Genomic DNA, 15104 nt, shown 5'->3' with positions numbered 1-15104 from the left:
GTTGGTGCTGGTGTCACCGTCGACGGAGATGGAGTTGAAGGACCGGGATACGGCGTGTTTGAGGAGCGGCTGGAGGGCGGAGGGGGCAATGGGCGCATCGGTGCAGAGGACTCCCAGGAGGGTCGCCATGTTCGGGTGGATCATGCCGGCACCTTTGGTCATTCCGGCGAGGCGGTACGTGCGGTCCGGGGACGAGGGGAGGGTGAAGGTCTGGGAGAGGAGCTTGGGGAAGGTGTCTGTTGTGCAGATGGCGCGGGCGGTTGTGAGCCAGGCATCGTGGGTGGAGGAGAGGGTCGAGTGCGCAGTGGGGATTTTGTTGAGGATCTTGGAGATGGGGAGGCTGTTGTGAGGGTTATAGTTGTTAGTGATGAGATGATGACGGGAGAATTGGGAGGAGGCAAGGGATTGTTACCGTTGACCGATGACACCGGTGCTCATGACGAGAGTGCTGGGCTGGGCGAGGCCATTGCACTCGTCTACCTTGCTGCCCATGCTCACGGCATCCTCCAGGCCGCCTTTACCTGTCACGGCATTGGCGCAGCCTGAGTTGATTACCACGGACCGGATGCCTTCGCCTTGGGTGGTCTTCAGGGTGTTCTTGCTTGCTTGGACCGGGGCGGCTTGGAACTTGTTGGTGGTGAAGACGGCGGCGGCAGAGCAGGGCGTCTCGGAGGAGATGAGGGCCAGGTCCGGGAACCTGGTGTTGGATGCCTTCACGCCAACGTGGGTTCCGGAGACGGAGAAGCCCTTAGGGTAGGTACCGGAGGCAGGGATATACTTCTGCTTGGAGGCGGGAATGGCCATATCCAAGGGCGCAGAGTAGTAACGCACCTGGCCCTTTACCATGCGGGCGAAGGTAGCCATGGTGGTAGTGGCCGCCGAATTGGTAGGCAAAGCCATTGGGGTTTCTTTTTCCTGGGGCAGATGAGCAGATGTTAGTAAAACTGCTCCCTGCGATTGAGGGAATTTATACTGGAGAAATCCAATGGGTGTGGATGCCTTCTCCAGGGCTGCAAGACTGTCCTTGGGTATATATACCTGCAGGAGAGAGGATCGGAGATAAGTTGAAGTAGATAAATGACTCACCGAATTAACTCGCTCGACTTGTCAGGGGCCTAATGACCGCAACTAGTTCGCTCAAGGCAAAGTGGACGTGTAGACCACTGCCAGACAAACCAAGTGAGCAGACTCAATGGAAGAAATAAGAACAGAACAAGCGCAAAGCACCGGAAACAGGAAAGGTGAAGTGATGCGATTCGCGGCGATGAAATGCCGCTCCGATATCGCGGAATCGGAGAAACCGTCGGGCCTGCCTTTGATTGATCGATTGATTGATTTGCTGCGCGTTCCAGACGCGCCCATCGCAGGGCAAAAAAGTAGCCACGAGGGAAGCCGACCAGATCTATCAGCGACCAGCATTCCCAGCAAGCGCGCTCATCCCTCGCGTCCTCTGTTGTGCTCGTCGTTCCTTCTGGACCTCCAGAAGAGCTTTGTTGTGCCCCGAATGGTATTTGCTCTCCGCCATTTCCCCGAAGCTGCTTCGATAACCTCCCCGGACCCATTGACTAAAATGAAACGCAAGCATCCAGAATCCGATGACCAATTCCCCATCTCTACGCCCAAGAGGCAGAGGACTACGGCCACCAATGGCACCGTAAATGGGAACACCAACGGTGAACGTGAACGAACCCCTGAAGCTACCACCACCCCTACGAAACGAGTGAAATCAACACCTCAAAAACCCACGACCGATAACACCCCAGCTGCTCTTAAAGCTTCGGGGTTGAAGACACCAACTCAGAAGGCTAAAGCGAAGAATCTATTCTCAACGCCCACGAAAAAGTCTACTGTTGCAACTCCGTCGAAAGCCCGTGCCGACCGGTCCGCTAAGAAGAAGAGCGCTCGGCTTCTCCTCGAACAGGATGACGAAGACATCTGGGACGGCGCTGACCGTCTTGCGGAGGAGATTCTACAAGACGATACCAATGAGGCTCCCAGCAAGGCATCGGCGACAGGGAAAGGTTTATTAGAATCCATCGAGGAGGAGTCTACTCAACCCGCCGCGAATGGTGCAACAGAAGGAGCACCAACACCCAAGCGTCGTGCAGGACGACCAAAAGGCGCAAAGAACAAGCGTTCTCCCACCCCAGAAGGAGAACTCCCAGCCCATGAGCGATACTTCTTCCAAAACCGCGCCGGACCACCCCGTACATCGAACAACAATCTAGGCAAAGTAAACCTCTTAACGCACGAGGAGTACTTCGAACGGATGTCACAGTACGCAGACCCATACAAACAAGAGAAATCCTTCCTCCTAGACCTCCACTGCCGGTCCTTTCCCCAGTGGGACTTCGAATTCGACCAAGGCTTCAATATCTGCCTGTACGGCTACGGCTCCAAGCGCCGCCTTCTCCAAGAATTCGCAGACTGGCTCTACCACCGTCACCACAGCAGTTCCGCCTCAAGCTCCGTAGTCATCGTCAACGGACACACGCCAAACATGTCCATCCGTTCCATCTTCGCCACGATCGTCACCGCCGTCCTGGGCGCCGATATTCCTTCCAAAATGGGCTCTCAGCCCCAAGAAGTCCTCGAATTGCTTCAGTCCGTCCTCAAGTCCCGATCCTCCCAGAAACCAATCACCGTTCTTATCAACTCCATCGATGCGCCTGCCCTCCGGAGAGCAGCGAACCAAGCCCTCCTTGCCCGTTTAGCTGCTACGCCGAAAATCCATCTTCTTGCGACGGCGGATACCCCGAATCTGTTACTGATGTGGGATCTCAGCCTGCGTGACCAGTTCAACTTCGTCTTCCACGACTGTACAACCTTCGCGCCGTTTGATACCGAGTTTGATGTCGTTGAGGAGGTCAGCACTCTGCTGGGAAGAAAGGGCCGCCGTGTCGGTGGTAAGGAGGGTGTTGAGTTCGTGCTGAAGAGTCTGCCTGAGAACGCAAGGAACCTGTATCGGTTACTTCTCACGGAGCTGCTATCCATGGCGGATGAGGGACATATGTCGGATGATGACATGGATGGTAGGGGTAATGGGGGAGGGGATGGCAGCAACGGCCGAGGAGAGGAAACGGGCATTGAGTTCCGGATGCTGTATCAAAAGGCGGCGGAAGAGTTCATTGCCTCATCGGAGATGATGTTCCGGACGTTGTTGAAGGAGTTCCATGATCATCAGATGATTACTTCGCGGATGGATACAAGTGGGATGGAGATCCTGGGAGTCCCATTGGCGCGTGACGAGATGGAGGGTGTTTTGGAAGATTTGGTGTTAAGTTGATTGCTGACTGACAGGATGATAGATTGATAGATAGTATAGTATAAGATAGGCTAGTATAGCGCCTTGCACGGCATGGCATAAATCCATGATACCCTGTATAACATAGAATACTTATTGCAGCATTTGGAGCGTAGTAAGCCCGGTGTTACTTCACTTGCTAGACAAGATACATAGATTCTTCGAGATGCGATACTACCATATTACATTCATACCGCATATCTCAGCTCAGCTCGCCTAGAACTGCGCAAACGCAGCCAACCCCATCGTAGCCCCGAAACTAATCTTGAAGGGAATATGATGCGACACCGTCTTTTGCAGATCCACCCGCTTGAAGTACTTCTGCACCGTGTTGACCGGAAGCAAATTATATCCTCTCGCCGCAGCCCACTACATTGATATCAGTACCCACATCACCAAGCTAAAGCCAAATACAGCAAAGGAAAGTAAGGAATGATCAATCAATCAACCCACCTCAACAGCAATAATCCCTATCCCCAAGAGCACCACCAACACTCTCGAAAACGCCCTCAACCCCACACCCACAACCAACCCCAGCACGCTGCCCAGACTGACCTGGCGCATGTTCGAGGCCGTCAGAATCCCGCCACCAGCAGTATTATGACTCGAGTTTCTGGTAGTGCCTTGTTTACGCAGCAACGGGTCCTGGGAGTCCATGACCCAGCCGGAGTCCGGGGAGATTTGGGATTCGGGGCGGTAGTAGGGAGCGGTGTATTGGCATTGCATTGGGGGTGCGCGGAAGGGGGAAAGTGGGTGGAGGGAGAGGGAGAGGCCGACACCGAGGCCGGTGCCTAGGAGAGTGGTTGTTGTGCGGCTGAGAAGGAAGGCCATTGTTTGGTTGTTGCGTCAATTGTGGTTTGCGACGGATAGGATAGGAGGGGGGACTTGTTTGGGAGAGGGGGATGGAGAGGCAATTGAGTGGTTATTGGTGTCTGGTTCTGGTTGTTGGTAATGGGATGGGTTGGAGGAATGGATTATAGGGATGAGATGGAATGAGGAGGTCCTGGAAGGGCGCTGCAGGTTGTGGTTATTATGGTTGTGGTTCTCAGCTGTTCTGGAGTTGCGCCCTCGGTATGCGTACGGTGACGTCACGGGGGTTAGTCTGAGAGGTAGATACCCTGTTCTGGGTAATTTGTGGTTGAAGATGTTTGTGGAGGAAGGGTGTATTGTACTTAAGAGAGGCAGGAGATGCTCGTGCGAAATAGGGAGTAGAGATCTGATAACTTTTGCAGTCAATGGCTGTGGACAGAGAGAAGGTGTTGAGGTGGGCACCAGTGCTAGTATGAGAATGAGGAGATGAAGCAATCAAGCAAGCATGCCTCGGATAGGAAGGTGATTGGAGACGAGGACCGCAGTTAGTTCTAATGCCTGAGGCATCAAGGATAATACTACTAGTAGTTGACGGGGAATACGGGTGTGACCATACACACGACCTGCATGACCAGACGTGACCAGCATTACGATACGCCAAGGTGGAAAACCGCGGGAAATCCACTAGGCTATGTATCACGTGACCAACTCTATAGGCAGCAAAGGAGGGACGGACGGGCAGTGATTGGTTGCCACGGCCGCCCTGCGAACGACGGCAGGAAATAGTCGGCCGCCGCGGGGAAAAAATCGAGGGGTAGAAAGCAGGAACCGGCAGTGGTTGGTCCAGATGCTGCACCCCGTCTCCGCGGAGGCGAACGGGCGGCGTTACTGATAGTTCAGTACGGAGTACTTAGTAGTTGTTCCTCGTCGGCCGTTGACTCACTCCTGCTTTTCTTTCTCTCGACATCTTCCTACTCACTTCCTCTCCATTCCCTAGGGTGCCTTCTTCCTTCCAGACTTCTCTTCTCTTACATACTCTTGGTCTTCATCCCATTGAACCTTCTTCCCCTCCACAATGGCTTCCCAGCAGAATGGCGATTCCAACGGCACTGCCAACACCTTCACTCTGAAGGCCGGTTTGGCTCAGATGTTGAAGGGTGGCGTGATCATGGATGTTGTCAACGCGGAACAGGTATGCCTCTACATAGGATCCCTAAGCTCAATCTGTGTCAATCGTTGCTAACTTTCAATTTGCCAACAGGCTCGCATTGCTGAAGAGGCTGGTGCCGCCGCTGTCATGGCCCTCGAGCGTGTCCCCGCCGACATCAGAGCTACGGGTGGCGTGGCTCGCATGTCCGATCCCGGCATGATCAAGGAGATCCAGAAGGCCGTTACCATCCCTGTTATGGCCAAGGCTCGTATTGGACACTTCGTTGAGTGCCAGGTAAGCTACAATCAACTTTCCTTCATGGCTGTCCGTTTCGCCACAAACTGACACACCGTCCACTAGATCCTCGAAGCCATTGGTGTCGACTACATTGACGAGTCGGAAGTCCTGACCCCCGCCGACGACGTCTACCACGTCACCAAGCACAACTTCAAGGTTCCCTTCGTCTGTGGCTGCCGTAACTTGGGTGAGGCCCTTCGCCGTATCTCGGAGGGTGCTGCCATGATCCGCACCAAGGGTGAGGCCGGTACCGGAGACGTCGTGGAAGCTGTCAAGCACATGCGCCAGGTCAGCTCGGACATCGCCCGTGCCCGTGCTATCTACCAGTCCTCTGCCGACTACGAGCCCGAGCTGCGCCAGTTTGCCCGCCAGCTGGAGGTTCCCTACGAGTTGCTTCGTGAGACGGCCGAGAAGGGCCGTCTGCCCGTGGTGAACTTCGCTGCCGGTGGCGTTGCCACCCCTGCCGATGCGGCGCTCATGATGCAGCTGGGCTGCGATGGTGTGTTTGTTGGTTCCGGTATCTTCAAGTCCGGCGATGCGAAGGCGCGCGCCAAGGCCATCGTGCAGGCCGTCACTCACTTCCGCGACCCTAAGGTTCTTGCCGAGGTGAGCGAGGGTCTGGGTGAGGCCATGGTGGGCATCAACGTTGCGCAGATGTCCGAGGCCGACAAGCTGGCCAAGCGGGGATGGTAAGCGAGAATCATTCTAGAGACTTATTTTCATCGCGGGCGTTGGAAAAGCTGGTCTACTGTGTTTTTGTACACTTGTGTTGCATTTGCTGCCGTCGAGGCGATTTGTCTTAGTACATTGTTGATATGAGCCATGAGCACATGATCTACTATCTTTCGAGTAATAGAATTGCGGTGGTTAGACGGACTTTTCTTTCCATTTAGACTTTCTCAACCTCGGGTTCCTTGGCGCACTTCAACGTTCCATAGTAGCTTGATCGTCTGACCTAGCTATAGCTAGCCAGTAATCTCACACATCTTTCCAAAAATATCGCCTCTGATATAATGATCTCCCATACCTATAAACAATCATACCCATAACAATGGAAGGGACCGGAGCAACAGCCCAACTCCGTTTTCCAGGCTAGCGGCGGGCCGGGAAGGCGCCCTCGGCTTGCCGCCGATCCGCCGATGAATTCGCGCAAAAGACCCATCTCGCCGGTGAACAATTGACTCATCTTCGTGTTTGAACCTCCAGAGCACGCCAAGAAGATTCCACTATCTGTTTTTGAGTTGAATACAGGAACCCCATTGCGCCCTCTCTTGACATTGAGTAATCATATCATCCACCGAGACAGTGCCGAGAAAGTTACTTTCAATTACCGTTACGTGACATACCACCTTGCAGACGGGTAATCTGCAATGACAGCTCTTACCATACCGCTAGTTAAGCATACGGCTCCTACTCTAGCCGTGAACGCTGTTCCATATCGAGCAGACATGGTCATGTGACTACGGGCTTGGGAATCAGTCTATGACAGCTACGTACTTTGTACTAACTACTAAGGCCACTAGTGACCTTCCAGGGCGCCCCCACCCCCCGAGACTACTACCTTCTAGGGCACTACGGAGGCCGCTACTGGATGTAAGGCCCTAAAGTCAGGTACTAGAATACTATAGCAAGCCCAGATTTATAGTTAGAATCTGTGATTCTAGGAATACTCTCCTAGAGAGCCCTACCAAGAGAACCACCCGGGAGGCTACTAGGGCAACCATTAAGGTCCCTCCTCCCTCCAAGCCCTCCGAAGCTCCCCAAGAGTCTTCCGAGAGCCACTACCAGGGCCACTACTAAGACTAATACTCCCAGGGGCACCTCCAGAGGCACTATGGAGGGTGCTACCCAGGCAAGTACAACAGATATAAACTTTCCTATATTAGGTATTATGGTAGGTTGATAAACCTAATATGGCTTAGCAGCACTCCATATGAGGTAGCTTAGTAGTTTATGAGGCCGCCACTTCCTTACATCTTAATTACCGAATATGGAAGGCACAACTACTTACCTACGCCCGCAGCATAGAATATAGTAAATAGTTACAGCTTATACTCCCACATCTACACCACACACTCTCTAAGAACAATCATCAATAACTACACAAACACACGCACACACACTCATTCATCTACCCAACCCAATCATACTATACACACTCACCCAATACAAACCATAAACCCTGCAACCGTGTCTTCCTCCACCACTACTAGTGCATCATACCACACAGCAGCAATGAACAACCTCGCCGTGATTCCCGCTATTCCCATTCTCCTCACCATCATCATCGCAATCATCCTCATCCCTATACTCATCATAGCTGCCATCCCCACCGGGATCTTCCTCTTCTGTGTGGCCGTATGCGGCGTGATCGCAGTTGTCGTGTTCGCCCTGTTCTCGATGTTCTTCATCAGTCCAGTGATCTTGGTGGTGGCGGCTCTAACGTGGTTCTTCGTCCTCACCTATCGAGCGTGCAGATTTGCCTTCACGGTCCTCTTTGGTCTTCTGGTTAATAGGTTGTGGCCTCCTGGTCCTTTGCCGAATGGGTGGGCTAACTGATTTGCTTTGGGCAGTTTTGGTTGAGAGGGTTTTTTGTTGTTGTTGTTGTTGTTGGAGTTGGAGATTTGGGGGTGGGATAGGAAAGAGGGTTTATAGGAATGGATGGGAGGAATTGGGGTAAGGAACGGATTATGGGTATGATGGGTTATATCATAGTTGTTACTAGCGATGGAGTTGGGTTATGGTTTCCGGTCCTTGTCTTATTGATAAGAGTAGATTGTTCACACCAAAGGCAACGATAATATATGCCTCTTACTATCCGAATTCAGCCATGGGGAATTAGCAGATATGCTAATAATAACCCTCGTCCTTGGAGGTATATCAATTGTTGCTTAAGCACTATCCGTTTTCTTAGCACAAGCTATGATCATAATTGCTGTTGGTGGGTTCTGGTTCTCGATCATTACACTGATCATATTCGGTGACTTCCCATAGAGTATTTGGTGGGGATTTGGGACTGATTGAAGGTGGTTGAATCAGTTCGGACAACAAATGGTTTAAAGGAAGGCTGCCGTTGTCCTTTTTGTTGCTGGTCTTATCGTTATTATGCCATACAACAAGTACTTGACTAGAATAGCAATAGAGACGTTCGCACGACAGTGCTAACGAACAATAGTGGTGTTAGTATTACGTAGATAGCTAATGCGTTTCTGCCCATTTCACCCATCGGCGAATACAATCGTCCGCCCGTTTCAGAGACGCCTTCTCTGCCGTGATCTCAAACCACTCGCGATGCTCCCGTCCGCAGTCCGGACATTTCCCTAGGTCGCGGATCCGCACGTCCCCTAGCTCCAGATGAATGAGCCGTTCCACACGGTGCACATGGGGCACTTTGCGTCCCGGGACAAGAGTTGCAGTACTGTCATCATTGCTCCGGCCGTGTCGAGATGGCGATGGTTGCGGGGTGGAGGGCGTGTAAGGGTAGTATCGGATCAACGTGAGATGGTGGCCGCATTGTCGGCTCCACTCATTGAGTCGTCGCTGCACATTGTTAGCACGCCCGATCTTCAAACGGAGCGTGCCGGGGCTGTCATGAGTTGGTGCAGATGCCAAGGCATTGAGATCGCGGGCGGTCCGAATTGCATCGCTTACGCGGCGGTCACGCCCCGGGGAGGATGTTGGCGGCATGAGGTTCGAGGCTACCTCTGAAGAAGGCAGCTCTTTGGATTCAGATGTCGACGGTGTCATCCAGAACATGTAGATATAGCCTGGCTCGTCGGCTTCCGAGATAGGCTTGGCCAGTTCTGCGGTGAGGTTGGAGGTCGTCTCCGGCGCAAGGCCAGATGGAATCCAAGAGAGAATGTCGTCGTCGGTTCCTGAAGAGGAAGAGCCAGGTTTACTGGGTCGAACAGGAACCTGGTGAGGAGACAGGGATGGGGTTGGCGCTGACAGCTTCCCAGCGGGGGCTTGTTGCATCTCCGTTGGAGCATTGACCGGCCGTGACGGCCGGATGTCTTCCTCCTCGATGACTTCGAAGCAGCAGCATATCGTACGTCTGGTCCGCTTCTTTGGTGCTGGTTTCCGCTGTCTGCGCCGCTTATCTGGAGTCCCTGCGTCGTTAAGATCCATCAACCCTAACCGCTCCATTAAAGTGTCGATGCTTCCACGGGGCCTCAATCGCGAAGGGTTAGCTCCGCTGTTCGTCTGCGGAACCGACGCTGCCTGATCTTTGTGCTGCCAGCAGTACATCGCAGATAGGTCGGTCTGTTGTGACTTTGAAGCCGGTGAATCTGATGGCGATGGAGACGCCAGAGCCCGGCGACATGGCCGCCCATTGGAGGTGACACCGCGACAAGTTGTAGCCGGATCAAGCGAGTCCGTGCGACCCAATACAGCTTCTGGAGTATTTGCAATAATAGGCATGGCGGGCGATTATGCAGCGCTTCAACAAGAGTAGGTATAATGGAGTAAGCGTGGAAAAGAGCAGGCAAGAAAGAGCGCGGCAATATCACCAGGCATGTTTAAAAGCAGACCAGCGGCAGAATTCCGAGGTTGAAGGGCTTTATTTGCCCATGGGCTAAGGGGCAGAGACCCACATCGCGTTATATTCATAGCCGATCAAGCTAAATTAGTAGCATCTGGCGAAAAATCGAGGCGACACCTGAAACCGATGCCCCATACGGAGTAAAGTGTCGTGCTGCCCCTTACTTTGTAGGGCCAAGCATGCACCGCCTCTGTGGCTGAGGAGAAGAGGCTGACTGCCAGGTCATCGTGTCTGCGCAACTTGCATCAGTTTCACGGCCATGGTCCTATGGGGTTCTCACACATACACATGAGCAGCGCTTGTTGTCGTTTCGGGTGGCGATTCACTGCATCATTCTCGTTACAGCCTGCCTCACTTTGGACTTTTAGAATAATCATCATTTTTCTTTTTTTTGTCTGGTTTACTCGGTTGATCCAATGCTAGCGACTTGACTGTATTCCTTTCCTGCCCGTCCACATACTGTTCCAAACCGCAGCCAGATAACGTTAATATCTACCCAACGTAGTCGAAACTCACCCCCCGACATTTGACCCAGAACGTGCGTATCAACTGACTAGTTGGCGCTCTGGAACCCCTTGCCGCTAGCAGTGACGCAAGGAAGCGTTGCCTGTCCTCGGGAGACGTAGACGCGCCTTGATGTTGATTGGAAGCATCATTGCTACCTAGATCAGCCAGCGCTGCAGCGAGGTGGGGGCGCGCAGCCCCTTGCTGTTTGAAGATGAGCTTTCGAAGCACCTCACAGAGATGCTCGAGGTCCGACCGCGCGCATCGCCCGGCCACCTGATTGATCAGGATACGACAAAGGGCAGGAAGACACTGCATGATGGCAGTTTGAATAGACCCACCGTCGTTTGGAAGCGTTAGCACATTCACCCAGAACTGCGAGGCAGAGCGGAGCGGAAGTGGTTCAGGCCCTCGCAATGAGAGGAGAGTGAAATTCAAGACAGCTTCAAGGACTGACGGCCGTTGAAGCTCACCCCCATTGGATGAAGGAATTTGGCTGGCTTCTTGGGGCGGCGTCGTGAGTGCGAATAGGAAAGGGTGATATTTGGGGAGTAAGCGTGTGAGGAAGTCGATCCCACTGTTGGCGACTTCGGGGTCATAGTACTCAGGTTTCTCATGCATCCAACAGAAAGTATCATACACGTGCACGATCAGCGCAACCGTTTCGTCACGGATTCGCTGACAGTGTGAGCTATGAGATGCAAGGAAAGATGAAGCCGTACCCATCACTATGTCGGTACCAACGCTGCCTAGAGGTATGCTCTTGACAAAATTGACAGTCACCATTGGTGGGAAGACATATGGTCCCGTACTTTCGATATAACCAGCCTTCAAGATGTCGCATGCGGCTTCAATTATGGTCACATCGACAGGGAAATCGGTGATGAGCAGCTGCATGCATTGCATGATCAGGTTCTGAGACACGGCGCCACTGCCCGTATTCCAGAATGTCGGAGGGTAGGGGTCACCATCTCCATGGTCGTTCGACTCCAAATTCACCTCACCATCGGTTCTCAAACCCTTGCCAATACTTGCGACGCAGCGCAGCACAAACTGGCCACGGGTCTGAGCCTGCTCCACTAAGCCACCAACCGCCTCATCACGGGCCGCCTCTGCCTGCCCGTGGAAGAACCGGAGAATTCGTTCAATGACTTGTGACTTTGCTTCGTCCGTAGGCAAAGTCTGGATGATGGCGGCGATTCCTTCTAACACCTTTTCCATGGTATGAGTAGTGGCCGTGGGTTTGAAGCGGAAATGTTCGAATTGGTCAATGAACGCTGGCAGTTCTGAGGTTAGCGCGTTGCGGCATGATTTACAAAGATATGCAATCGACTTGGATGCTGTTGGCGCACACGAGCTAACATCGAGAGACGCGAACAGAAAGGTAAGGACGCGAGGTAGCAAGGCATGTGTGCGTTCAAAGTACGACTGATACTTTCCCAGCATGTCCACCAAGGTCTGACGTGGTTTGTCTGGGATTAGCACTCCATTTCCTTCGCACAGGCGAGCGAATTCGTCACAGAAGAAGATCGAATTGAGACACTCGTCAGCGTGTTGGTTCTCATCGACAGCCTCCGAAAGCTGAGCGATGCAGAAAATCGCAGCCTCAAACGTGCGCCATTCCTGCTGTACCAGTGATATTCTTGCTCGTTCTTGGAAGACCCGGACAAGCTCCACTCCCAACATTGGGTAGATGGCTAGGAGGAAATCGCACACATCACGCCGAAACGAACCGAACTCGCTACGGTCATCATCACCCCAACCTTGCAGCTCTTCTGGGCTAGGAAACTTTAGTTTTTCAAAGCAGTCCAAAGCCGCTTCGGCCAAATTCCTCTTAGCAGGCTCAAGACTCGTTTGATCTTCCGAGTCCGAATATATATCCTGGAGGTCGTCGGCGACTTCTGTCCACCACTCAAGAACAAGCGGCGAGGCCGGATCGTCCACCGCTGCATAGCCAGGAGCCTTGAACAGCGTGTGTAGAAGAGTGAGCATTTTAGCATGCTGTGGGTCTAATTGTTTGGTCATGAGGTCTCTCTGCTTCAACGTTGCATAAGCCAATAGGAGGTCCAAGAACGTCATATTCTCGTCCTCAAAATCCGCCTCAATAAGTGACGCGACGTGCGCAGCCCCAAAATCACTGACAACATACTCCATAATAGCAGTAAGATGATCCTGGGTAAAGATACTGTCACGCCAGTCTATCAGCTCGACCACAACCTGTGTTGCAGATTTTGCAAGTCCAGGTATTTTCATGCTCTGAATGATGTAAGCCGTCGTAGAGGCCAGGTCCAAGACAGACAACGAATCACGCAACTGGATTGCGCTCCGTACATTCATCCACGCCTGATATCGGGTCAGATACAAGGTGCAACTGCGAGTCTAATAAAGTTCGAGAAACGAAACCTACTTGATATGAGTTGATAGCTTCCGTGCCCAGGGCCTCATCTGATACTGGAATCCCAGAGGCGTGCTGCTGCATAATATGAGAAAGAACATAGTCAACGACAGCAAATGCGTCCTTGACATTTACGTATGTATGGTGTTCCTCTCTGCTTCGTCGTGGTTCTGAACTCCATCGGTGAATCTCCTCGGCGAGGATATTGGAGAAGTAGAGCAATGAGGTTACATGCCGCTCGGACATAGCAGGGAGCACCGCACCCCGCAAATCAATGGACTTGCAGTGCTCTTCTGAGACATGCTTCCCGTTTGCAAGTGATGCTGCCAGGTTACAGAGTGCTCTGGACCAGGGAGCGTTGGGCTTCAGGAATATGGTTGCGAGGCTTGAAGCCAACTTCCGTATGACCAAGGGCCGCTCGCCCCCATTAACGAGAAAGACATAATGATCTATCAGTCGCCCTAGAAGTTCCTGAGCCTCCTCAGGGCTTAGACTTTGCCTGGATGAATCGTCTGTTAGCCACGGTCACTGGTGGAAATTGGGGCTCGTACGGAACGAACCAATCATGATTAATCTTGACCGTGAACGTCAAAGCACCAAAGAACCTTAAGTCTGTGCTGGCCTCACTGAGAAGCTGATTGGCGATTAGCCATGCCTGGGGACTTTTTTGAAGACTCTGCAGGTGCTCTTGGATGGCTTTGATCTTGGCGGGGTTCCCAGTATTCCCCGGATCATAAAGTTGGGACACGAGCTAGAAATAACTGTCTTAGTGATCATTCGATTCATATGGAGACATCAAGCAGCGAACATACCGATTTGGCCTCATTGATGAGGAGTTGCGCGTCTATGGCTTGGCCTGGGATGTCCACAGACATGGCCGAAACAATGAGGGCCTTGTTTAGGCTGGGGGAACTGTCACTGGCACAATATAGATTGGTGAGAGATGGTGAAAGGGGAGTCACGTGTTGATAATGCTATCACGAAAGTAGCAGGCGGTAAGCAGAAGAGGAAGGTGGGATGTGATGATGGGTTCAGAGTGAGACAGCAACAAGAGAAAGGAATACCAGAGCTATAGTGGGCTGGTGTGAATAATAATGAGATCCAAGGTAATGGGGCAACAGTTTGGTTCACACTGATGAATTGGGTTAGTACCAATTAGTGTAGTCATTCACTTAGATAACTAGTTATCAACTGTGGTGTGGTGTCATAGCTTCACCACTAGATTCGGCTGATCATACAGCGACTGAAAAATAAAAAAATGTAAATTACCGCAACAGACAAAGCTGCTCAGTTTTAGACGAGTAAGGTCAGCAACAGACCGAGCGACATGTAGGGATAGTCATCTCGAGTGGACTAGTTATGACTGACTCTTTGATATTTCAACTATTCCCTACCAGGTTTCCAGGTGTGTTGAGGCCTAATAACCCAGCTAGCTAGCTCGACCTATCACCGGGACCTATCTACCCGACCGGAATGGATGGCGAGATTAATGACGGTAATGAATGGTAACTCCGTCTCCTTACCAGCCGTGGCAATTATTTTTACTGCTACTGCGGTGCCAGTAAGTGATTGTTGCCAGTAGTAACCCCGTCCCACCGCCCACCAAACCCGGAGCTCCAACGGACAGCTCTTGGGAAATACCCACTTCCGCGTTTCTCCCACGTCTCAATGCTCGGCTACTGCTGCTGCTAGTCTACTTTGTACTGCTATTGTGCTTATCGTTCTTCTAAGTCGTCGCTTTCTCCACGTCAAATCTTTTCCAGCTTCAATTTTACTTGCGCACACGACCTTCCTGTTGGAAATTCCAGCTATAACTAGCTTGGTGCCCCTCCCCACCTTTCCTCCGCCTTCCCCCCCCCCCCTCTCCTCCGTCCCCCTCTACCTTGGCCCTTGCTTGCTCCGTGCAACCTTGAGAGCTGTGTTCTTGGAGTCTTTGGATCCAAGGCCACCTTCTGCTCGGAAACCTGCAGCTTCTTCTTGCACATCCTTGCCAGTCGATGCTCTTTTCTCACCCTCCAATTCGCCTTGCTTGGACTTCAGCTTTCCAATCGGCTCGCAAGTTACCCCTACCCCGTTCAAGGCTCTTCTCCAGCTCCGCCCC

The 15104-nt window shown here is 52.4% G+C and overlaps 6 protein-coding genes across 6 annotated transcripts; 3 read left to right on the top strand and 3 right to left on the bottom strand.

Moving 5' to 3' along the window:
• Nucleotides 1-844: 844 nt before the first annotated feature.
• On the top strand, nucleotides 845-3335 carry BO87DRAFT_410199 (origin recognition complex subunit 2; the record flags this gene model as incomplete). Its single annotated transcript, XM_025626307.1, has 2 exons — nucleotides 845-856; nucleotides 1583-3335. The coding sequence occupies 2 exons, from the start codon at nucleotides 845-847 to the stop codon at nucleotides 3284-3286; spliced, it is 1716 nt and encodes a 571-aa protein (XP_025475273.1). The 3' UTR covers nucleotides 3287-3335.
• Nucleotides 3336-3498: 163 nt separating this feature from the next.
• Nucleotides 3499-4576, bottom strand: BO87DRAFT_380252 (uncharacterized protein). The gene is made up of 2 exons (XM_025624259.1): nucleotides 3758-4576; nucleotides 3499-3673 (listed from the first exon to the last, which is right to left on the bottom strand). The coding sequence occupies exons 1-2, from the start codon at nucleotides 4133-4135 to the stop codon at nucleotides 3521-3523; spliced, it is 531 nt and encodes a 176-aa protein (XP_025475272.1). The 5' UTR covers nucleotides 4136-4576; the 3' UTR covers nucleotides 3499-3520.
• Nucleotides 4577-5051: 475 nt separating this feature from the next.
• Nucleotides 5052-6534, top strand: BO87DRAFT_462718 (pyridoxal 5'-phosphate synthase subunit PdxS). The gene is made up of 3 exons (XM_025629189.1): nucleotides 5052-5306; nucleotides 5376-5558; nucleotides 5625-6534. Exons 1-3 carry the CDS (start codon nucleotides 5190-5192, stop codon nucleotides 6252-6254), a joined length of 930 nt encoding a protein of 309 aa, XP_025475271.1. The 5' UTR covers nucleotides 5052-5189; the 3' UTR covers nucleotides 6255-6534.
• Nucleotides 6535-7681: 1147 nt separating this feature from the next.
• Nucleotides 7682-8294, top strand: BO87DRAFT_380250 (seipin co-factor family protein). The gene is made up of 2 exons (XM_025624258.1): nucleotides 7682-8077; nucleotides 8135-8294. The coding sequence occupies exons 1-2, from the start codon at nucleotides 7797-7799 to the stop codon at nucleotides 8142-8144; spliced, it is 291 nt and encodes a 96-aa protein (XP_025475270.1). The 5' UTR covers nucleotides 7682-7796; the 3' UTR covers nucleotides 8145-8294.
• A 170-nt stretch (nucleotides 8295-8464) lies between these two features.
• Nucleotides 8465-10351, bottom strand: BO87DRAFT_380249 (uncharacterized protein). Its single transcript, XM_025624257.1, has one exon. The coding sequence runs from the start codon at nucleotides 9981-9983 to the stop codon at nucleotides 8760-8762; it is 1224 nt and encodes a 407-aa protein (XP_025475269.1). The 5' UTR covers nucleotides 9984-10351; the 3' UTR covers nucleotides 8465-8759.
• Nucleotides 10352-10497: 146 nt separating this feature from the next.
• Nucleotides 10498-14025, bottom strand: BO87DRAFT_343844 (putative importin 13). The gene is made up of 4 exons (XM_025620800.1): nucleotides 13816-14025; nucleotides 13564-13754; nucleotides 13016-13502; nucleotides 10498-12951 (listed from the first exon to the last, which is right to left on the bottom strand). Exons 1-4 carry the CDS (start codon nucleotides 13876-13878, stop codon nucleotides 10597-10599), a joined length of 3096 nt encoding a protein of 1031 aa, XP_025475268.1. The 5' UTR covers nucleotides 13879-14025; the 3' UTR covers nucleotides 10498-10596.
• Between the last annotated feature and the right edge of the window lie 1079 nt (nucleotides 14026-15104).

This window comes from Aspergillus neoniger, assembly GCF_003184625.1.
Source record: "Aspergillus neoniger CBS 115656 unplaced genomic scaffold BO87scaffold_43, whole genome shotgun sequence".
Lineage (NCBI taxonomy): Eukaryota > Fungi > Ascomycota > Eurotiomycetes > Eurotiales > Aspergillaceae > Aspergillus > Aspergillus neoniger.
Note: the sequence above shows the minus strand (reverse complement) of the source record. Positions and strands in the feature narration are given on the sequence as shown.

What these genes read in the sequence shown, in the direction of transcription:
- BO87DRAFT_380250 (XM_025624258.1), top strand. Translation starts at nt 7,797, where the DNA reads ATGAACAACCTCGCCGTGATTCCCGCTATTCCCATTCTCCTCACCATC.
- BO87DRAFT_343844 (XM_025620800.1), bottom strand. Translation starts at nt 13,878, where the DNA reads ATGTCTGTGGACATCCCAGGCCAAGCCATAGACGCGCAACTCCTCATC. An exon ending in TCATCAATGAGGCCAAATCG is followed by an intron (nt 13,755 to 13,815) that starts GTATGTTCGCTG and finishes AGTTATTTCTAG; the next exon opens with CTCGTGTCCCAACTTTATGA. An exon ending in GTCAAGATTAATCATGATTG is followed by an intron (nt 13,503 to 13,563) that starts GTTCGTTCCGTA and finishes CGATTCATCCAG; the next exon opens with GCAAAGTCTAAGCCCTGAGG.
- BO87DRAFT_462718 (XM_025629189.1), top strand. Translation starts at nt 5,190, where the DNA reads ATGGCTTCCCAGCAGAATGGCGATTCCAACGGCACTGCCAACACCTTC. An exon ending in ATGTTGTCAACGCGGAACAG is followed by an intron (nt 5,307 to 5,375) that starts GTATGCCTCTAC and finishes ATTTGCCAACAG; the next exon opens with GCTCGCATTGCTGAAGAGGC. An exon ending in GACACTTCGTTGAGTGCCAG is followed by an intron (nt 5,559 to 5,624) that starts GTAAGCTACAAT and finishes ACCGTCCACTAG; the next exon opens with ATCCTCGAAGCCATTGGTGT.
- BO87DRAFT_380249 (XM_025624257.1), bottom strand. Translation starts at nt 9,983, where the DNA reads ATGCCTATTATTGCAAATACTCCAGAAGCTGTATTGGGTCGCACGGAC.
- BO87DRAFT_380252 (XM_025624259.1), bottom strand. Translation starts at nt 4,135, where the DNA reads ATGGCCTTCCTTCTCAGCCGCACAACAACCACTCTCCTAGGCACCGGC. An exon ending in TAGGGATTATTGCTGTTGAG is followed by an intron (nt 3,674 to 3,757) that starts GTGGGTTGATTG and finishes ATATCAATGTAG; the next exon opens with TGGGCTGCGGCGAGAGGATA.